The following is a 20,399-nucleotide window of genomic DNA, read 5'->3' as shown; positions in this document are numbered from 1 at the left end:
TTAAGAAAAAGAAGATAAAAGTATCCTAAGGTTAAACATCATCTAGTGGATGTGTATGAGGAGTCCTTGTTCAACAATGGACTTAACCACTTCTGTATGACTCAAATTCTTGTGTGTAGCATTGGCTGCCATATGTAATTTGCATCACACTACTCATATCATAAAATATAAAGAAACTGCTGTATTACTTGTTCTTTTTTAATCTGAGTAATAATACATACATACATAAACCAAAGGCTTTTTCCCCCTTATAAGGGAGATAACCAAAAAAAACAAAGGTATAAAAACCACTCCCACCCATTTCATCCCTAACATACTCCACACCCCTCCACCTTCTTCCCTTCCGCTTGTCTTGGCACAGAAAACGAGATCAAACCAGTTCATAGAATCTGGGGGTAACTCATGTACAACTACAAAGAATATATATAATCAAGATGCCGGCATACATTTCCACTTGCGCCTCATGATGCCCACGTAGGCGTCATTGTACTGAAGTGGTTAAAATAACTGATTGATTGAGTGCATGTGTATTGTGGCTGGGAGGCCAAGTACTTCAAGGTTATATAGATTGGGTGATTAGGTGTTGAACTGTAGTGAGCAATAGTACATAATACAGAAGAGATATAACTTGTTATTAAATTACCTTCAAATGTATGGATGAGCTATCAGAGAGATGTAGGAGAAAGAAGCTCAGAAGAACATTCCACTGTACTTCCATTTTGAGGTTACCCTTGCACAGGGTATTGATTTTATATCTTAAGATTTATACATACATATACCAAAGGCTTTTTCTCCCTACACGGGGGTAGCCAAAAAGAAAAAGGCATAGAAACCACTCCCACCCATTCCATTTCCTATATATTCCACTCCCCTCCACCCTCCTCCCTCCCTCCTATCTTGGCACCTCCTGGATGATGGGTCATCCTTTCTAATACCTTCCTTAAATCTTTACTACCTCTTTTACTTCATTTCTTAGATGTGATATCGTCTCTTAAGAGAGACAATATCACATCAAAGAAATTAAGTCACAGAGGTGGCAAAGATTTAAGGAAGATTTTGGAAAGGAAAAACTCATGTAAACTCTGCCCTGGGTTAGAAGAAATGTGGTGTGTCTTGCTACATTACTTCTGACCCAGGGCAATGGGCAGGATACAGGGATGACCTGTCATCCATGAGGAGCTAAGATGAGAGGGGGGAAAGGGTGGTGAATGGGAGTAGTTATGTGCCTTTGACTTGGCTACCTCTCTCATAAGGGGGGGAAAAGCTCTTGGTATATATAGATATTGCCTCTAATAATAGGATTGCGGGTTCATATTCTATTGAGTCTGGGTGATCACATTTTGATTGAGTCAATATTCTTTAGGTTGCAGAAAGTACAGCAGACGGTTTAGCCAGAGAAGATGGTCGAGAAGTACGATTAGAAGAGGAGGTTGATCTTCAGCTACCATTCCTATTACCTGAGGATGGTTACTCGTGTGACATTGTCCGTGGAGTACCATCGGGCCTTGCGGAGTTCCTTGAGCCCCTGCAACATGCGGGTCTTTGTCGCATGAACCCCCAGCATACGTCCTCTGGGTACTGGACCATCTACATGCACGACCAAGACGTACGTCCACCACCTGGAGTAAGTTCCTCTTTCGTTCACTTTCGCAACTTTTCCGTGTCATTTTGTCCGACCCATCCTAGTCCATGTAACCCATAGGTGCTTGTCTGTATTCTCAGTATGCATAGTACTATCTTTTATTAAAGTTTTCTTCTTTGTGTTTAAACCTCTTTTTCTTTCACATGTATTTTCTAACCTATAAGAAGAGCATATGCCATCCTCAGTTGAATTGTAGGTATGCAGTTATGTTTTCTTGCATCACAATTGTCGGTGAATGCCTCTGACTCTCGCCACTGGTTGTTACTTCTTCTTCACACTGCACAAACATGGCATGGTGTGCTGGTACTCAAAGGAAATCAATGAAATGTTAATTCTTTATCATTTTCCTTACCTGTCCAGAAGTTTTATATGTATAGAGTTTCTTGTTTATTTGATCATTCCTTTTCAAATAGTTGTTTAGTGTCTTAAGTATTTTATTATGCTTGTATTGTTGTTGTTGAAAACAAGAATTTTTAAGTTTGAAGAGTAACTTTAACTACTGAATTTTATATAGCAATTGATTGGCTAATCTATCAGAAGGTTTTGCTGCTATAAGTAAAAATCCACTAATAGAAAGCGGAATGCAGAACTTGGAAGAATTGCAAGCACTTTCAAATATGATTGCTTTATAGAATTAATGTGTGAATAAATGTTTATTTGAGGTTTTTCAATCTTCCCTCAACAGCCAAGAAGTCCAAGTGTGATGAGCAACAGGTCGATGTCTGTGCCAAGGGGAGAACCGGAGATCCATGTCATTCAGCTACAGAAGTCCAACAATGGGATGGGACTCTCCATCGTTGCAACAAAGGTAGGTGAAGTTTCCTGATAGTTCTTTCTCATTACTGAAGTTATGAACCTCTTCAATATGAGTTGAATTCTCGTGCGGAGCATCGGATGCCTGAGGTATGATGATTGATGCATCACAATACTCGCATTATACAGTAAAATATAAAGTCACTGCTGTATTGCTCATTCTCTTTCACTGAGTAATGATAAACACAGAAAACATGATCAAGCCAGTTCACAGAACTTGTGGGTCACTCAGCTACAACTACAAAATAAATATAATCAAGATGCTGACACCAGTATCCTCGTATCCCCACTTGTGCTTCATGACGCCTGCGTAGGGATCATTGTATGAAAAAGGTTAACCCCTTTGCTGTGGTGATGTACCCTAGAGGTTTTTGTTCTGGCTCATTCTGGAAACCGAGTACTGACCAGAGCAAAAATTTTACATTGCCCCACACTATTACAACTCTGCAAAATCTTCTCCTTGAGTGAGTTGTGGGCCAACCCAGTGATTGTGTCTCCTTTGGTGCTGAGGGTCTTGTGCAGACACATTTTAGGGTAATACATTGATTGATATTTTGCTCTTGCTAAGGTTGGATAATTTTCTGTAGTTGAGCACTTTGTGTCAGTTGAGGTCTCAATTAACTGAAACTCTATTTTGCCCCAAGTCTGCCCCCAAATTAAATAGAATTGTGTAACTGTTTAAAACAGAAGTCAATGAAGTATATCGGTATAATGAAGAGGTTTTGTCCTTCAAGTTTTGTGTGTCAGACCTTTCTGGAGATTTTGGTTCAAGCTGTAATGGTGGGGAGGAAATAAGATCCAATTTTTACTTTGTTCAGGTTGGAGGAATAAAAGGGATGGGAATGAAAGGGTGAGGATGTTCTTCTCCCATGCCTAACCATCTGGCTTTATAGGTAATAGCATTTAGGTTGGGGTGTGGCAATGATAGTTTGAAATAATGCTGTCTTTCAAGTCTGGTGATATCAAAATTGTACTCTACAAACAAATACATTTAAGGACTGTCAGACAGGCTTGGATAAGGTCACTGGAATGATAATTGTTCCTGTGAGTTTCACTGACTGGAAACCTGGAAACCTGGAACCCAATAGTTGCCATTCAGTGGTCCATGGGTCCTAGGAAGAAAAAATTGTTGTTTGTACTGTATTAGTATGGGTCTGTTTTTTTTTTTTTTTTTTTTTTTTTTCTTTTTTTTTTTTTTTTTTTTTTTTTTTTTTTTTTTGGGGGGGGGGAGTGCCAATTGTCAACTTTATATGCATCGGACTATCTGTTGCCCTAGATTTCTTGTGCAGGAAACCTATAACTCTCAGGTATCTGGCAACAACCACCAGATTGCCCCATAAACCACTAGAGAATGAAATATTGTGTTGTCTGGGTATGGCAAGGATGGAACAGTGTGGGATGAAGTGTTTGTTGTCTTCAGTGTGATGTTTGCCTCTGGAGTTGTCGTTGTTGTTGTCGTTCCCTTGACTGTCTGTCCGAGCAGTCCCGTCTCCCCAAGGAATGCCACAGCCAAAACTGGGTTTTTCCACAAATCCTTTATAGAGTGTATGTTGTGTTGTTTGCGTGCATGATTGTGTATAATGCAGTCTTCCATTATGTGTTGTATGGTATGGGGTGAAGTGTTACATCCTGGGCAGCTGTTCACAATGCGGTCATCCAGCCTCTTCTGGTAGCTTAGAAGTGCTGGGTGGTGGCCGCACCGCAGTCTGGCCAGGTGGACTCTGGCCCCAAGAGATGGGGGCCAAACGGTGGCAACCAGCCCTGGCCACCGGCTCTACGCAGGTGGCACCGATCCCCAAGAGGAGCTACGACTGCTCTTGGGGAGTACCACAATCCTTTTTCTCAACATGCCTCTGGAGTAGTTTGTTTCTGTGGCCAGGTCTGTTTTGTGTTGTCATTTAAGTGTAAGATGGTAACTTGAATATAATTGTGCTAATGTGGGTCTTGTTTCTCTTGGAAGGGGTTGTTGTTGTTGTTATTGTTGTCGTTCCCTAGACTGTCTGTCCGAGCAGTCCCGTCTCCCCAAGGAAGGCCACAGCCGAAACTGGGTTTTCCCACAAATCCTTTATAGAGTGTATGTTGTGTTGTTTGCGTGCATGATTGTGTATAATGCAGTCTTCCATTATGTGTTGTATGGTATGGAAGGGGTTTGTCTGTGAGACTTAAGTCTGGAGGGGTTTGATGGAGTAGGGATTTGGGTGGGTTGGTCTTGAAGTGCTTGTTTTGTGTGTGAATGTGTTTTTTTATGGATATGTTCTTTGATGCAAATGGTAGATGTTTGATTAGTATGTTGCATCTTCTTTTTTATTTGTTTATTTTTTCTTTCTTCATCCATTTAGAACCTCTCTCCAGTTACATCTGTCTTTTGCCCTCTCTCTTCTTTCTTTAACAGACATTCTTCTTGTATCTAGTGTCCTTTTCACCCAGTCCATCCACTTCGTCTTCTTCTCAAGTTCCCACCATCCATTTCTACTTTCCACACTCTTTTCACTCTTTGTGCTAGTCTTTCTTCACTTGTTCCTTCCAAACCATCCAAGGATCCTTTGATCATCTCAGTATGTCAGATCTCTTTCTACCCATGCTCTCCACCTCACCTCCACATTTCTCACTCTATCCATCTTAATGGCCCCCTGTATGCTTCATAACCTTTTAAATACGAGTCAAATTCTTGCAGGCAGCATCAGCAGCCTGATGTACAATGATTCGATGATGCATCACATTACTCGTGTTATCAAATATAAAGTTACAGCTGTATTTCTCATTCTCTTTCACTCTGAATATTAATAACCACAGAAAATATGATCAGGATAGTTCACACAATATGGGGATCACTCAGCTACAACTACAAAATAGATATGAATCAAGACGCCAATATCGGTATCCTCACATACCCACTCGCACGTCGTGACACCTGTGTAGGCATCATTGTATAGAAGGTGTTAAATGCTTAGTCTCAAACATGTTCAGCCTCTTCTTTTGTCCCCTTCAATAAAATCTCTGCTCCATATAGTGTCATAGGCACCATCATCCTCATCCATACAGTCATCACTTTGCACTCATCCCTGGATATCTGTTTGTAATGACATTATTTGCTTCCCTTGCTCTATACTTCACCTCCACTCCCACTTCTCCCCAAAACCACATGGAAATGACATGAACACAATTTTATGTCAGAACCCTAAGTCCTGCACATCCTTTGCCATTTCACAAGCACAACCAACAGAATACAACAAAAACACTACAACATACTACTCAAACATCTATAACAACCTACCACCTGTACCACACAAAACATCCACACAAAAACACATACACACTGAGATTACTAAACAAGCCTTTCAAAAAAGATCAAACTGTATACTCCAACAACTCCCAGACACCCCACAGAAAAGAAAAAAAAGTTCACACCTGATAACAACCACACAACCTGTGCTCAGGACACCATCCAGCATTAAGACATCACCAACACAGAATAGGCCTGGTCACAGATTCCTACTGCCTCAGATGCAACCACCACATCGAGGAGATGCAACACCTCGTACTATAATGCCCACACTAACAGTACCCAGACTGTCAGACACCAACATAATATCTCTTCCGTGAATGACTTAAGGTTCCGCCTAGAGGCTGTAGTCAGTTACCTGAATGCTGCAGGTCTTCAGCAAGAGAGGTCATTGGGAACATTTTGGTTGATCCACCCACTTTCCTCCATTCCCTGCCACATGTGACCTTGAATACTTTAAGCTCTCCACTTCTTCCACTGTCTCACCCTTCAAACTCATCTCTAATCCACTGCCTCTCACACCCCATGTGCATCTCATGTTTTGTGATGTCTTTCTTCTAGCAGTTCTCCATTTGTCTTTCTGCCTTCCTCAACATGTGCAGTCCCGATGCCTGTGACCGGGTCCCGCGTTATTGGGGGGCGCTTGTTGTTGTTTCGGCGGCGAGTCTCCTTTCGAGGGGGGGGGCGGGCACGCGGGCTTCAACCTTGCCGTGGTGACTGCTAATGGTTGCCTTCCTTACCCGAGTTTTTGCCGGGCGAAGCGCCCTCGACGATTTCCTCTCCCCATCTCCCCCTTCACTCGCCTTCTTCGTCTTGGCCCACGTCTCGGCCTTGTATTACCTCCTTTTCTCACAGATCATTAACCCCCTCTTATGACAGTGACGTGCTTCATAGATTTTATTCTGGTTAACGTCAGGTGGTTTTATTCGGCTGAGGGGGGGGGCGGACCCGGGGCAGAACGGGGCCTCAGTCGATCGAGACCCCGTGTTAATCCAAAGGCCCCTCAGCTGAATTGAATGGTTTGGTATTAACCATATAAACGGTAAAAGGTATGTGACCGGGTCAGTATCACTTATCATCGTTGTCATAGCTGACATCGCCGCCACTACCACAAACATGCCACCACCACCACCACTACTACCACGACCACCACCACTACCACTACTACCACTACCACGCCACCACTACCACCACTAAGAACAACAACAGCAACAACATCAATAAAAACGAGAACACTGTTCCCCACTTTTCTCAGTTGTTTTTTCTCAGCTATTCCTCTTCCTCTCCTATTCCTCTCATTCCTCTTCTTTCCTTCTCCTCATACTCTCCTCTTCCTCTCCTCATATCCTCATACTCTCCTCATCCTCTTCCATACTCTCCTCATCCCCTCTACCTCTTCTCTTCCTCTTCTCTTACTATTATCTTTCTCTCCTCTTCCTCTCCTCACCCTTTCATCTTCGTCTCCTATTCCTCTCCTCTCCCTCTCATCTTCCTCTCCTCTTCCTCTCCTTTCGTTCTCGTTTTCCTCTCCTCCTCTCCTCATCCTTTCCTCATACTCTCCTCATCTTCTCCTCTTCCTCTCCTCACCCTTTCCTTATACTATCCTCATTCTCTCCTCTTCCTCTCCTCCTCCTCTCCTCACCCTCTCCTCTTCCTCTCTTCTTCCTCTCCTCCTCCTCCTCTCCTCTTCCTCTCCTCTTCCTCGCCTCCTCATACTCTCCTCTTATTGGTCGTTTTTACGTAACTCCACTTTCTCAACCGGAATTCTCCACCAAAATTCCCCATCTGGACTCTTTTTCCAGAGAAAAACTTTAACATTGGCGTTGTTCTCTGTGTTTTCTCTTGATTAAGGACTGATCACCTTTTAGGGACTATTAGGCCAGTGTCATTAGACACGCTCGTTCAGTTCTCATTAGAAGAGGTGTTCTAGAACTTTGTTTCTATGTACTGATTTCGGTGTGATCACCTTGTCGGGATTGTAAGGATTGGATACGCCGCCGCCATGATTGCTCTGCTCCTTTTGTTGGTCACGTCGCTCCTCCTCCTCTTCCTCCTCCTCTTCCTCCTCCTCTTCCTCCTCCTCTTCCTCCTCCTCCTCCTCTTCCTCCTCCTCCTCCTCTTCCTCCTCTTCCTCCTCCTTATCCTTCTCCTCTTCCTCTTTCTCCATCTCCTCTTCCTCCTTCTCCTCCTCCTCTTTCTTCATCTCCTCTTCCTCCTTCTTCTCCTCTTCCTTCTCCTTTTCCTTCTTCTCCTCTTCCTTCTCCTTTTCCTTCTTCTCCTCTTCCTTCTCCTTTTCCTTCTTCTCCTCTTCCTCTTTCTCCATCTCCTCCTCTTCCTCCTCCTCCTACTTGTGTTCCTCTTCCTCAGCCCACTACTCATTCTCTCCCTTTTCCACTTCCTTCTCCTCCTCTTCCTCCTTTTCCTACTTGTCCTCCTCTTCCTCACTCTACCCATTCTCTCCCTCCTCCACCTTCTCCTCTTTCTCTGCCTCCTACTCGTCTTCTTCTTCCTCCTCTTTCTCCTCCTCCTCTTCCTCTCCGTCCTGCTCCACCTCCTCCTCCTCCTCCTCTTAGTCCTCATTCTCCTTCTCCTCCCTCCTCCTCTCCGTCCTCCTGCCTCCTCCCCCTTCCCCTCTTCTCCCTCCTCCTCCCCCTCCCCTCCTCCTTCTCCTCCTCTCCCTCCTCCTCCTTCTCCTCTCCCTCTCCTTCTCCCCCTCTTCCTCCCTCTCCCTCTCCCTCCTCCCTCTCTCCCTCTCCCTCCTCCTCCCCCGCTCCCTCCTCCCTCCTGCTCCTCCTCCCTCCTGCTCCTCCTCCCCCCCTCTTTTCCCCCTACACATCCCTATATGGCCATTTCCAGTAGCAGCAGTTGTGTTCGGGATCATTTGCAGAAGAAGAAGAAGAAGAAGGTCGCCGTCCTTGACCGCCCTCCTACTCCTCCTCCTCCTCCTCCTCCTCCTCCTCCTCCTCCGCCCAGAGGAGTTGCGGCTGGGCTGTCGGGGATGCTGCTCGATTCTCCCAATCAGTCTCATCATCCGTCTCTTCCTCCTCCTTCTCCTCCTTCTCCTCACCACCACTCCTCCTCCTCCTCCTCATCCCTCATCCTCACCACTCCTCCTCCTTCGCCTCCTCCTCATCCCTCCTCCTCCTCACCACTCCTCCTCGTCCTCCTCCTCCTCCTCCTCCTCCTCCTCCTCCTCCTCCATGTCTCCCTTTTCCGTATCTCCTTCCACCTCCTCCTTATCTTCCTTATCAAATCAAATCAGCCATCCCGAGTCCACTGCTGAACAAAGGCCTCTTCCACAGCATTCCATGATTCACACGACCGCGCCATCCTCTGCCACTTCACTCCTGCAAACTTCTCTATCTCGTCTCTCCACCCTCTGTCTGGTCTCCCTCTTCCACGCTTCCTGTCTCGTGGCGTCCACTCCTCCCTTATTTCTTCTTCTCCTCCTCCTTCGTTTCCTCCTCTTCCTCCTCCTCTTAATATCGTCCTCCAATTTATTTTCATGTAATTTTTTACATCAGCAGTCCCACTCGTCCCACTTTTTTTTTCTTCTCAGAAATGACATTTTAAGGAAATTATTTAAATTAAAAAAAAGTCTTGTCGAATGAATAGTCATTATCCGCTGCGTTGAATTATCTATGAAGTTTAGGCAATCGTTAAAAAATGGCGCGATGTGTTAGTGGCTTTGTGTTTAGTGATGTAAAGGATAATGTGGTGTAGTGATGAAAGATGAGACTATTTAGTGGTGATATAACTGGTGTGAAGGTTATGTAGTTCGTTCATCCTTATAATGTTAGTGGCCCTGCCCCTTTCTTCGATGGCGTCCTGTGATTGGCTGCTGAAGGGTAATGGGCGGAGCTATTATTTCATTTCCACAAAAAACTACCCGTATGGTAGCTCGTTGGGTTTGGTGTGTGCGATGTTTATTTTTGGGGGGAACTGTGTGTGAAGGGCATACACATGGAGACACTTATCTGTAGCTATAGGCGGTCAGTGTATATATTATTTATTTTTATTCTTTTATTATACTTTTTTACAACCTTCATTGTTGCATTAGGGATGGAACCCGAGTCGGCATACACATGGAGACGCTTAACTGTAGCTATAGGCGGTCAGCACACCCGTCACTTTTTTTTTTTTTTACAGCCTTCATTTTTTTTTTTTTTTTTTTTTTTTTTTTTAAGCCTTCATTGTTACATTAGGGATGGAACTTGAGTAGGTATAATAAGGAAGCGTGATTATTCGTGTTCTGCACAAGTAATCACAGTGTTTTCGATTAATCTGCCAGAGATTTGTGAGCCTCGGGTCGGAAGTTCAGCTTGTTGATCACAGAGGAAATCGTCTCATTGGATTAAAGGCGCCTGGCCTCACCCCAAATTGATGACGCGAGTGGAGATTGACATTGACCGCGAAAGGGTATGTGACCCGTAACTGAATGAAATTGACTGTGGGAAGAAGAAGAAGGTGAGGAGCCTACGCCAGGAGGCGCTGAGTAGCCGTCACCTTTGCCCTATGCGCATATTGGAGTGTAAGGGCAGGTAACAGACGCTGCTGGGGATAGGAGAGAGGTGCGGGATTCGAACCGATAACTAAGAATGCGAGACTTTCACCAATGTGAAGGAAAATAAATTTAGGTTTTAGAAGGAAATAGGGAAGAACCGGCTCACCGGCAGAGTAGTTAAGGAACGGAATAAACTTAGTAAACACATATGAGCGCTGAAACTATTGATTATTTTAAGAGAAGATTAGATAACTTTATGGAAAGGACATGGAACTGCCTAGTGTAGACCTCATAGTCTCTTTGCAGTCTTCGAGAGTGGAATAATTCCACGTCAATGAAAATGTGTATGAAGAATTGTATTGACAGATGTTTAATTTATTTCTTCGCTTTGTTGTCATGCAAGGGTGGCAGAGGAAATTCATCTCAGCTTGTTGCTCAATCTGACAAGATCTCTTTACTTAGAAGAAAAATAAAAAAGAGAAACAAACCGTTGATTATGTCAGGTTAAAGAAAACGGGGTGTAGGAGCGTTGTTAAACTAGTCCACTTCGGGACAAATATTAATGAGGGATTCGAACCCTCACTGAGCGGCCTGATTATTACTAGACGAAGGCCGTACCATCGTTACACGATGGTACGGCCTTTCCCAGTAGGAGAGTTCAATTATATATGTCATAATGACAAAAAAAAAAAAAAAAAAAAAAATAAAAATAATAATAATAAAAAGTAAATATAAAAAAACGAGTTATTTGCAAATTTACTGTACTTTTACTTATAAATAAATCAATCATCAGTCATTCATTTAAAAATCCGAACAATATATTGTGCTGGCTATATATAATAATCATCACTCAGGTGGAATTTTGTTTTTATTTATCATTATTATATATTTTTTCGTATCCGACCTAGTTATGGACCAAAAGATCTGTCGGCATGTTCCGCCTTTGTAATCCTTTGTAATGTGGTTCATTTGTATTGCCGAGGGCAATGATTGAGCCTTTCGTGTAATTTACTTTTTTTTTTTTTTTTTTTTTTTTCTTTCTTTCTTCAAAAGCCGAATGAGATGATATGTCGTCTTTACTCCTAGCGGTTTAGAGCGTCGCTACTTGCGGCGGAGGTCGAGGTGATGGTAGTTCGAACTCTGCCACCAGCGAGTTGGACCAAGGGCATGGGTCATTAGCTTCCACGCTACTAAGGCCTTTGTAAGGGGCACAGTCCTAGCCTCCTGATAGGTAGAGGGGGGCTCGCTACGTTAAACTTAATAATAGAATCACTGCATTGTAGTTTATGATTTCTCTATGATGTATCGGTACACGCTTTCGTCATCATGATTTATGCATTTCGCCAAAGTTGGGATTCATAATTTCTCGTGTAGAAAACCTGCAGCCCCATGAATGTCGGCATCGGCCACCGGGTTTGTACACAGGACACTCAGTGAAGAGATTTTGTGGACTTGTATAAAGCGAATGAGTGTGTGGCAGTGTATGGTAATGTGTTCATTGCTTTCCGTGGGATATTTGTCATTTCAAAAGCGAATATAACTTGTTCTTCAACATATCTGCGCCAGGATAAGTCGAACAAAGTGCAGTGGAACCACGGGTAACGAACTTAATCCATTCCGTGACTCCGTTCGTAAACCGAAACGTTCGTAAACCGAAACGTTCGTAAACCGAAATAATTACAGCAAACGCGCCAAAGCACTACTGTGCAGGTGGGATTGTGTTTACAGGCGTATGCGAATGCTCTTACCCCGAAGTATCATTCATAAACAGAGAAAAAATCACATTATTTGTTCGCCCATTTGTTCGTTAAATGGGGCATTCGTTATCCGAGGCTGCAATTAAGGAGACCGAAAAAGAAAGTGATTAAATAATTGATTTTTACTGAAGAGGAAAATCGTGTAACGTCATGCGTATTTATCAAACTTTTATTGGTTTAAATGTATATTCTCATATGTGAGTTCGACTGTATCATCGACCAATTTATATAAATTATTGTGCGTGTGTGTTTATGTGTGAGGGTGGTGGTGGTGGAGGTGGTGGTGGTGATGAAGGTGGTGAAGGAGGTTATGGTGGTGGAGTTGGTGGTGGAGGAGATGGTGGCGTGGAGGTGGTGGTGGTGGAGATGGTGGTGGTGAAGGTGGTGGTGGAAGTGATGTTGGTGAAGATGGTGGTGACGGTGGTGGTGGAGGTGATGTTGGTGAATATGGTGGTGGTGGTGGAGGTGGTGGAAGTGATGTTGGTGAAGATGGTGGTGGTGGAGGTGATGTTGGTGAATATGGTGGTGGTGATGGTGGTGGTGGAAGTGATGTTGGTGAAGATGGTGGTGGTGGAGGTGGTGGTGATTGTGTTGGTGATGAGGTTGAGGGGGTCAGGAAGTTCGGAAGTGTCCGTCCGTCTCTTCGTCTCTTTTCCCAGGACGGAACGGTGACGTCATGTCGAGCCGGAGCCCAAGCGTTCGGCCAAAGTGGGAACCGGATATAGAACTTCCTGCCCCTGCATCGTCGTTGCTAAAGCGCGCTCTCTCTCTCTCTCTCTCTCTCTCTCTCTCTCTCTCTCTCTCTCTCTCTCTATATTTTCTCACTCTCTCTCTCCCTCTCTCTCTTACTCTCTCTCTCTCTCTCTCTCTCTCTCTCTCTCTCTCTCTCTCTCTCTCTCTCTCTCTCTCTCTCTCTCTCTCTCTCTCTCTCTCTCTCTCTCTCTCTCTCTCTCTCTCTCTCTCTCTCTCTCTCTCTCTCTCTCTCTCTCTCTCTCTCTCTCTCTCTCTCTCTCTCTCTCTCTCTCTCTCTCTCTCTCTCTCTCTCTCTCTCTCTCTCTCTCTCTCTCTCTCTTCTTCCTGTCGACTCTCTCCCCTTCCCATCTCCTCTCTCTTTTCTCTCCATTCTCTCCTTTCTCTCTCTCCTTTCTCCTGTCTTTCTTCTACCTCTCTCTCTCCTTCCTCTCTCTCTCTCTCTCTCTCCCTCTCTTCTCTCTCCCCTTCCTATCTCCTCTCTCCTTTCTCCTGTCTTTCTTCTACCTCTCTCTCCCACCTCTCTCTCTCTCTTTCTCTTTCTCTCTCTCTCTCTCCTTCCTTCCCTCCTCCCCTCCTTGCCATCCATCGTTTGAATTGTTTTGTCCTTTCTGTTCCAGCGGGGAATAAGAAATCCATGGCATTGCGGAAATGTGCGTTTTGTGTGTCTTTGTTGTTGTGCACGTTGAGTGGATGGTAAAGGTCAAGTAGAAAAAACGTGCGTTTTTTTATTCTAATTTGTTATTTTATCTTGTATGTTTTTATTGTTTGACTTTATTTTATTATTTAATTTATTTATATTCCTTATATTTATCTATATATACTTTTTTTTTTACTTTATATATATATATATATATATATATATATATATTTACATTTTATTTTATTGATTTATATATTATTATTCTTTTTATTTATGTATTTGTTTTGTACCTGATTAGTTGAGTACATTTTCTTCAGCTGTGTGGTAGGACAGACAGGAACCGCCATATGGGTTTTATATATATTTTATTACAATTTCCAATGTTTTCCCACCTTTGTGCAGTGGCTTATCTTTGTACATTTTGTTTTGGCTAACACCAGTATGAAATATGCAAAGTTCGCCATCGTGCAAGTCGGTTACTTAAATGGAAAAGTCTTTACACTTTCGGAAGATAAATGGTGGTATTATTGAAAAACAAATTCCTTATATAAATCTTATATAATTCCTCAGAAGAGTGTGTGTGTGTTTACCTAATTGTATCTTCCGGGAAGGGGAGCTAAGCTCGTGATGTCCCGTCTCTGCATCTCACTATATCTATTTTTCTCTTAAATTCTTGTGTATGTGTGTGTTTGCGTGCGTGTATGTACGTATGTGGCTGGTGCATTATTTATGTGTGTATGTGTATTTTCACACGAGCGAACCAATCCACCATATTAATATGTGTATTTGGTTTAGAGCTCGTACGTGTTTAATGTCGCATTTTCCCCAAAAATCTGAGGAAATGTTTTCTTGTGAGCGTGAGTGGTTACAAGGACGGCGTGAGAAAGAACGGGGCCCGACGTATATTAAGACACGTAATTGCGCGCTATTTTGTGGTCGGGACAACGTGGTTATGGATACGAGACGGTGGTCCGTGGGGGCGAAGGGGCCGAGGATCGGGACGTGCAGGTCTTACTGTCATTATTGTATTTTCATCACGGGTTTATTAACCGATCCGGTTAAACAAAATTACTAAAATTGGTTAACGGAACCCCACGACTATAGACCCACGCCTACAGGACATCCAACCCATGGAACAATTTTGATTTCGAAATAATTAATACAGAATTTCAGGAGTTTCATTTGATAATAATAATAATAAAAAAAATCACGATCGTGTCGCCCCCCAACGGCAAGTTGCAATACTACATGGGATGTCACTTAACTGTTAATGTTCGTAGAATTCTTGAGAAAGTGCTGGGTAATATCCATTATCAAGCACATTATTATTATTATTATTATTTTTGTATAGTCAGCATCAGTAATAAGTTGTGTATTTTTTGTATATTACATACATCCTAAGGATGCTCAATGGTCGATCGAGTTAGAGCGTCGGTACTTGCGGCGGAGGTCGAGGTGAAGCCAATCCGAATTTGCCGCCTGCGAGTTGGACCAAGGGCATGGATCATTAGATTCCACGCTACAAAGTCCTTTGTAAGGGGCACCGTCCTAGTCTTTTGATAGGTAGAATTTGGCGACAATAAACTACACATATATAATGAAATAGTTTTTGCTTGTGAACTGAAATGATTGTATTTAAGGTCCGAGTTTACATTGTCCGAGTGAGACTCGAAACTCGATGAGTGTAACTCATCCGCCGTATTTGCGTTTTCTTTAATCACGTTTTCTTTAACCACGTTTTCTTCAGTCACGTTTTTACGACATACGAACCTTTTGTGCGCCCTATGTGATAAGGATGAGTATGTTCAGGTTTGTGTGTCAATAAGTGTTGATTTCCTATCGAGAATACGCATTTTTTCGTCCTTATGCCAAGCGAGTAGGCCGTTTCTGGTGGCGGCACACTAGGTAATTCTCGCTAGCATGTTATTTGCTTTTGCTTTTTCGTTTGAGTAGAATTGACTTAGCTTACGATATTTTGTTAAACCTAGAATACGAATGTTAGACACATTGTTGAGATGTTCTTACGGAAGTCTAGAATATTGTAACCGAAGTCGTTTATGTTAAAACGAACTAGCAAAAGCAAGTAGCATGCTAGCCTAGTGTGCCGCCACCGTTAGGTGACCAAGCAGGAGCAGTGTGCAGTTGAACATGAACGAGAACGTTCAGTTCTCTCGTGGGAATATGAAGCCAGGAATAACATAGACGCGTTAACCCGGTACCCCTTACCCCCTTTCTCTCTCTCCTCTCTCTCTCTATCTATCTATCTATCTATCTCTCTCCTCTTCTCTCTCCTCTCTTTTCTCTCCTCTCTTTATCTTCTCTCTCTCTCCTCTCTCTTTCTCTCTTTCTCCCCCCTCCCTCTACTCTCTGCTCTTTCTTCTCTGCCCTCTCTCTCTCTCTCTCTCTCTCTCTCTCTCTCTCTCTCTCTCTCTCTCTCTCTCTCTCTCTCTCTCTCTCTCTCTCTCTCTTTCTCTCTCCTCTCCTCTCTCTCTCTCTCTCTCTCTCTCTCTTCTCTCTCTTTTCTCTCATCTCTATTCTCTCTCCTCTCTTTCTCCTCTCTACTCTCTCTCTCTCACGCCTCTCCCTCTCTCACTCATCTCTTCTCTCTCTCTCTCTCTCTCTCTCTCTCTCTGTAGTTATCACTAATGACTGATATGAGGAACTATGTGTGGTGGTGGAAGTTCAATTGGCCACACGATTTTCGTGCGCAATTCAAGTTGTAGTTGACGAATGTGAATAGTTAGACATGCGGGAATATGTATATAGATACGTATGTGTGTGTTAGCTACCACACATGAGTGTAAGATATTTATGTCAAGCATTGTTTTATTTATATTGTGTGTGTGTGCGTGTGTATATCTATGTTTTGTGTGTGTGAATAGAGCCTCTTATAGAGTCTGTTGGTAGCTTGAGTATATTTACATTTGATGGGTAATGTGATCGAAATAGTTGAAACCTTTTCAATACACGGTGTTGGTTTTTCTTTTGCTGGATAAAATCGCCAATCGACAGCCAGAACAAATATATGTGTTGTGAATAGAATTGAAACGTTTAATGGACTGTCTTGTTCCGCTTAGACTCTATCTGGGCAATATATATATATATAGATAGATATATATATATATTATGCTAAACAAGGATTACATTCTCTTGTAATACTTGAAGATGTGATTATATCACGGAAGCGCTCGAATTCAATTTTTTAATTTCCTTTCACTGTGGTGTTTAAGATAATTTGTGTATTCACGTGTGCTTTGTGAAACTTGTGCATACATATATATATATATATATATATATATATATATATATATATGTATATATATACATATCTTTAATTGCTGTCTTGTGGCCTTTGTGTAGCGAGAGAATGTGTAGTTGTCGTCTTCCTGCTGCAGTGGTCGAAAGTGACAGTAAGTGACAGTGAGAGGGAGAGGCCGGGATCCACGCTCTGGAATGGGGACAAACGTCAAACTCGGCGTTGCGGTCTCCGGTAACCACGCGTAGGCTCCTGGAACACGAAGCGGGCGGGAACCTTTTCGGCCGCATCTGGCGCGGGTGGGGGGGAAAAGGGTTCTTGCAGCATCTCGCCTCCTCCTCCTCCTCCTCCTCCTCCTCCTCCTCCTCCTCTTCGTCATCCTTCTCTTCCTCCTAATCTTCCTCCTCCTCCTCCCCCTCCTCCTCCTCGTCCTCTTCCTTCTCTTCCTCCTCTTTCTCTTCCTTCTCCCCCTCTTTCTCTTCCTCTTCCTCTTCGTCCTCCTCCTCCTCTTCCCCCTCTTCCTCTTTTTCCTCTTTCTCCTGATTCTCCTCTTCCTCTTCTCCGTCCTCCTCCTCCTCCTTCGTTCTTCCTCCTTTTATCCGTTTTTCTCCTTCCATTTCTTCTTTTTTCTTCTTTTGCTTGTTCGTCTCTACTTTCTTTCCTTCTTCGTTGTCTTCTTTTTAATTTTTTTATTCCGCCTCTTCTTTCTCCTCTTCCCTTTCTTCTTTCTCCTCTCTTCTTCTTGGTCTTCGTCTTTTTATTATCTTCTTTTTTTTCCTTCCTCTTACTCTGTGCTCTGGTAGCGTAATCGGAAACGTGCTGGTCTTGCATTCGCTTTGTTAAGGGTTCGAATCCCGCACTCCTTTTCGATCCCCAGCAGTGACTGTAACCTGCCCCAACGGTCCAGGCGCACAGGGCAAAGGTGACGGCTTCGGCCGCAGCTACTCAGCGTCTCCTGGCGTAGGCTCTGGATCTCAACCTTGAGTTCTACGGAAACTGCAAACTCTGTAGTATGAAGCAGCACATTGAGATCAATGTCATCCCTAATTAAGGGGTTATCACACTGGGCTGTTTTTCCTCCAACCTCCGATTTATCGGAGGTACCACTTACCTTCAGCACTTTTTCCGCCGTAAAATCACTATGGTAAACTATTTTATCTTCTCAAAAAAAATAAAAAATAAAAAAAAAAATACATAGAATGTCATTTGATGTGCTGGAGGAAATGTGCATGTCAGAAGCCTTCCCGAATGCTGTGGGCTGCAAATCTGCTCCAAGTGTCGGAGGAAAAATATCCCAGTGTGATAACGCCTTCAGGTCACCGAGTGCCACCGATCTTAATGAGATGAACTCTGCTCCAGGTTTTGTTCATTGGAAGATCACGCGGAGAAGGTTAAGAAGAAGCTTAAGCTCCAAGAACGACGGCGTCGTGTTACGTTGCGGTAACACGACGGACGCAAACGTGAGTCCGTCGGATTGATTCGTGGGGCACCGTTCGTTGAGAGTAAGAGTGTGGGAGGCGTTTAGGAACTGTCACCTTTACCCTGGGTGCTTGGATAGCTTGGTCAGGTGGCAGCTACTGGGAAACGTTGAGAACAGAAGTAGAGGAGGATTTTATGGGGGAAGAGCCAAGGGAAAGGGAAGAGAGTGAAAAGAGGAGAATTAGGAATAGTAGAAGAAATAGGAGGAAGACGTGGAGGAGTTGTTAGAGAGGAGGAAGAGAAGGAGGAGGAGGAAGAGGTGTTGAATGAGAAAGAGGAGGAGGAGGAGGAGGAGGAAGAGTTGTTGGAGGAAGAAGAAGAGGTGTTGGAGGAGAAGGAAGAGGTGTTGGAGAAGGAAGAGGAGGAGGAGGTCAAGGAAAAGATGAACGAGGGTTAAGTTAAGGGATTGGGGGATGGGGGGGGGGAGGCGGAGCATCTGGCGGGCGGCCGCACAAGAGGGAGCTGTCGTGAAGAGGGTGAGGCCAAAGCGCGGGCCCTACCAGGTGCGCGTGCGGCGACACACACACACGCACGCGCACACACACACACACACACACACACACACACACACACACACACACACACACACACGACTCGGTGGCGTGGATGGTAGAATCCCCGACTGTCACTACGGCGGTCCGGGTTCGAATCCTGCCCAGGGTTGAAATAGTTTCAGTATCGCTGCGCTTCGAGTCGTTACTCCAACTCTCGTGGGCGGGGAGTTGGGCTTGTGTGTGCTTGTAAGATCACAGTATTACCCATAGTTCGGTCATGCATGAGCTCTGAGCTCTCTTCCGGGAGGGAAATAGCTGTCGATCGCGAGTCCAACACGTGAATCACAGACACAAAGAGACGTACGCACACACACACACACACACACACACACACACACACACACACACACACACACACACACAGAGGGGGAGAGAAAGAGACGCGAGTCATAAAAAGGGCTGCTCAGACTTGCCCAAACAAATCGCGGAATAAAGGTATTGTTGTAACGTCGGGATATATTTAGTTCCTTCACACAGACTCAACTGGCTCCTATAGAGGCCCATGAGGACCCTCGGTTCTTCTGTTCCTCCTCTTCTTCCTGCTGCTCTTCCTCACCTTCCTCCTCTCCCTCTTCTTCCTCAGCTTTCTCCTCCTCCTCCTCTTGAGTTACCCTTTCTTCTTCAGCTTCTTTGACGTGTTTAATTTTTTTCGCCTCTTCCTCCTCCTCTCCATTTTCTTCCTTTTCCTCTTCATCCACATCATTCTTCCTTGCTTCATTTGCGGCCTCTTCCTCTTCCTCTCCTCTTCCTCCATTTCCTCCTCTTCCTCTCCTCCTCCTATCCTTCTTCCTTCCTCTTCACTTACTCCTCCCCATCTTCCCTCCTCCTCATTACTTAATCCTTTTCTCCTCTTCCACTCCTCTCCCTTTCCCCCTCTTCCTTCATCTGCTCCTCCTTCTCCTCCTCTTCGTTCCCTCTCCTTCACTCCTCTCTCCTCCCCTTTCCTTCCTCCTCCTCCTCCTCCTTCTCCTCCTCCCCCCTTTCTTCTCCTTTCCCTCCTCTCTCCTTCCCTTCCCTCCCTGTACCTCTTCCTCCTTCCCACCACTTTTATTTCTCTTCACTTCTCTTCCTTCTCCTCATCCTCCTCTTCCTCCTCTTCCACTTCCTCCTCTTCCTCCTCTTCTACCTCCTCTTTCTCTTCCCTTCCACTCTTCTCCCTTTTCCCTTCCCTCCTCTTTCCTCCCTACTCCTCCCTCTACTCCCCTTCTTCCTTTTCGTCATTTTTTTTCTGTTCTCTTCCTCCTCCCCCTCCTTCAGCTCCTCACCTATTTCCTTTTTCTCCACCATTTCCTCCTCCCCATCCGTCTCCCCTCCCACCTCCTCCCTCTTCACACAGAGACATTATAGAGGTAGATGAACCTGGGATAATGAATTGTTTTTGCCCCCCGGCCAACACCCGGGAACATGCAAACGGTTGCCCGTTTCTCAGGGAGAGGGAGAGTTCCCACAGCCTCGCCTCGGGAGAGAGAGAGGGAGAGAGAGAGAGAGAGAGAGAGAGAGAGAGAGAGAGAGAGAGAGAGTTTTCCACAGTCACGCCTTCTCGCAGAGAGGAGAGATTAGATAGAAAGAGAGAGAGAGAGAGAGAGAGAGAGAGTTTCTCATAGCCACGCCTTTTCGCAGAGGGGAGGAAGAGGGAGAGAGAGTTTTCCACAGCCACGCCTTCTCGCAGAGAGAGAGAGAGAGAGAGAGAGAGAGAGAGAGAGAGAGAGAGAGAGAGA

General features: G+C 44.3%; 1 protein-coding gene across 6 annotated transcripts in view; it reads left to right on the top strand.

The window, feature by feature from the left end:
- LOC143039592 (afadin-like) overlaps positions 1-20,399 on the top strand; it is an 879,482-nt gene that overhangs the window by 556,386 nt on the left and 302,697 nt on the right. For all 6 annotated transcript variants that reach the window (XM_076209825.1, XM_076209828.1, XM_076209829.1 and 3 more), the window contains 2 exons: positions 1,364-1,624; positions 2,328-2,450. In XM_076209825.1, coding sequence (XP_076065940.1) covers positions 1,364-1,624; positions 2,328-2,450 — 384 coding nt within the window. The remainder of the gene's footprint in view (positions 1-1,363; positions 1,625-2,327; positions 2,451-20,399) is intronic.

The sequence above is a fragment of the Oratosquilla oratoria genome, chromosome 26, assembly GCF_046742065.1.
Source record: "Oratosquilla oratoria isolate Oo_2021 chromosome 26, ASM4674206v1, whole genome shotgun sequence".
NCBI classification, from domain to species: Eukaryota; Metazoa; Arthropoda; class Malacostraca; order Stomatopoda; family Squillidae; genus Oratosquilla; species Oratosquilla oratoria.
Note: the sequence above shows the minus strand (reverse complement) of the source record. Positions and strands in the feature narration are given on the sequence as shown.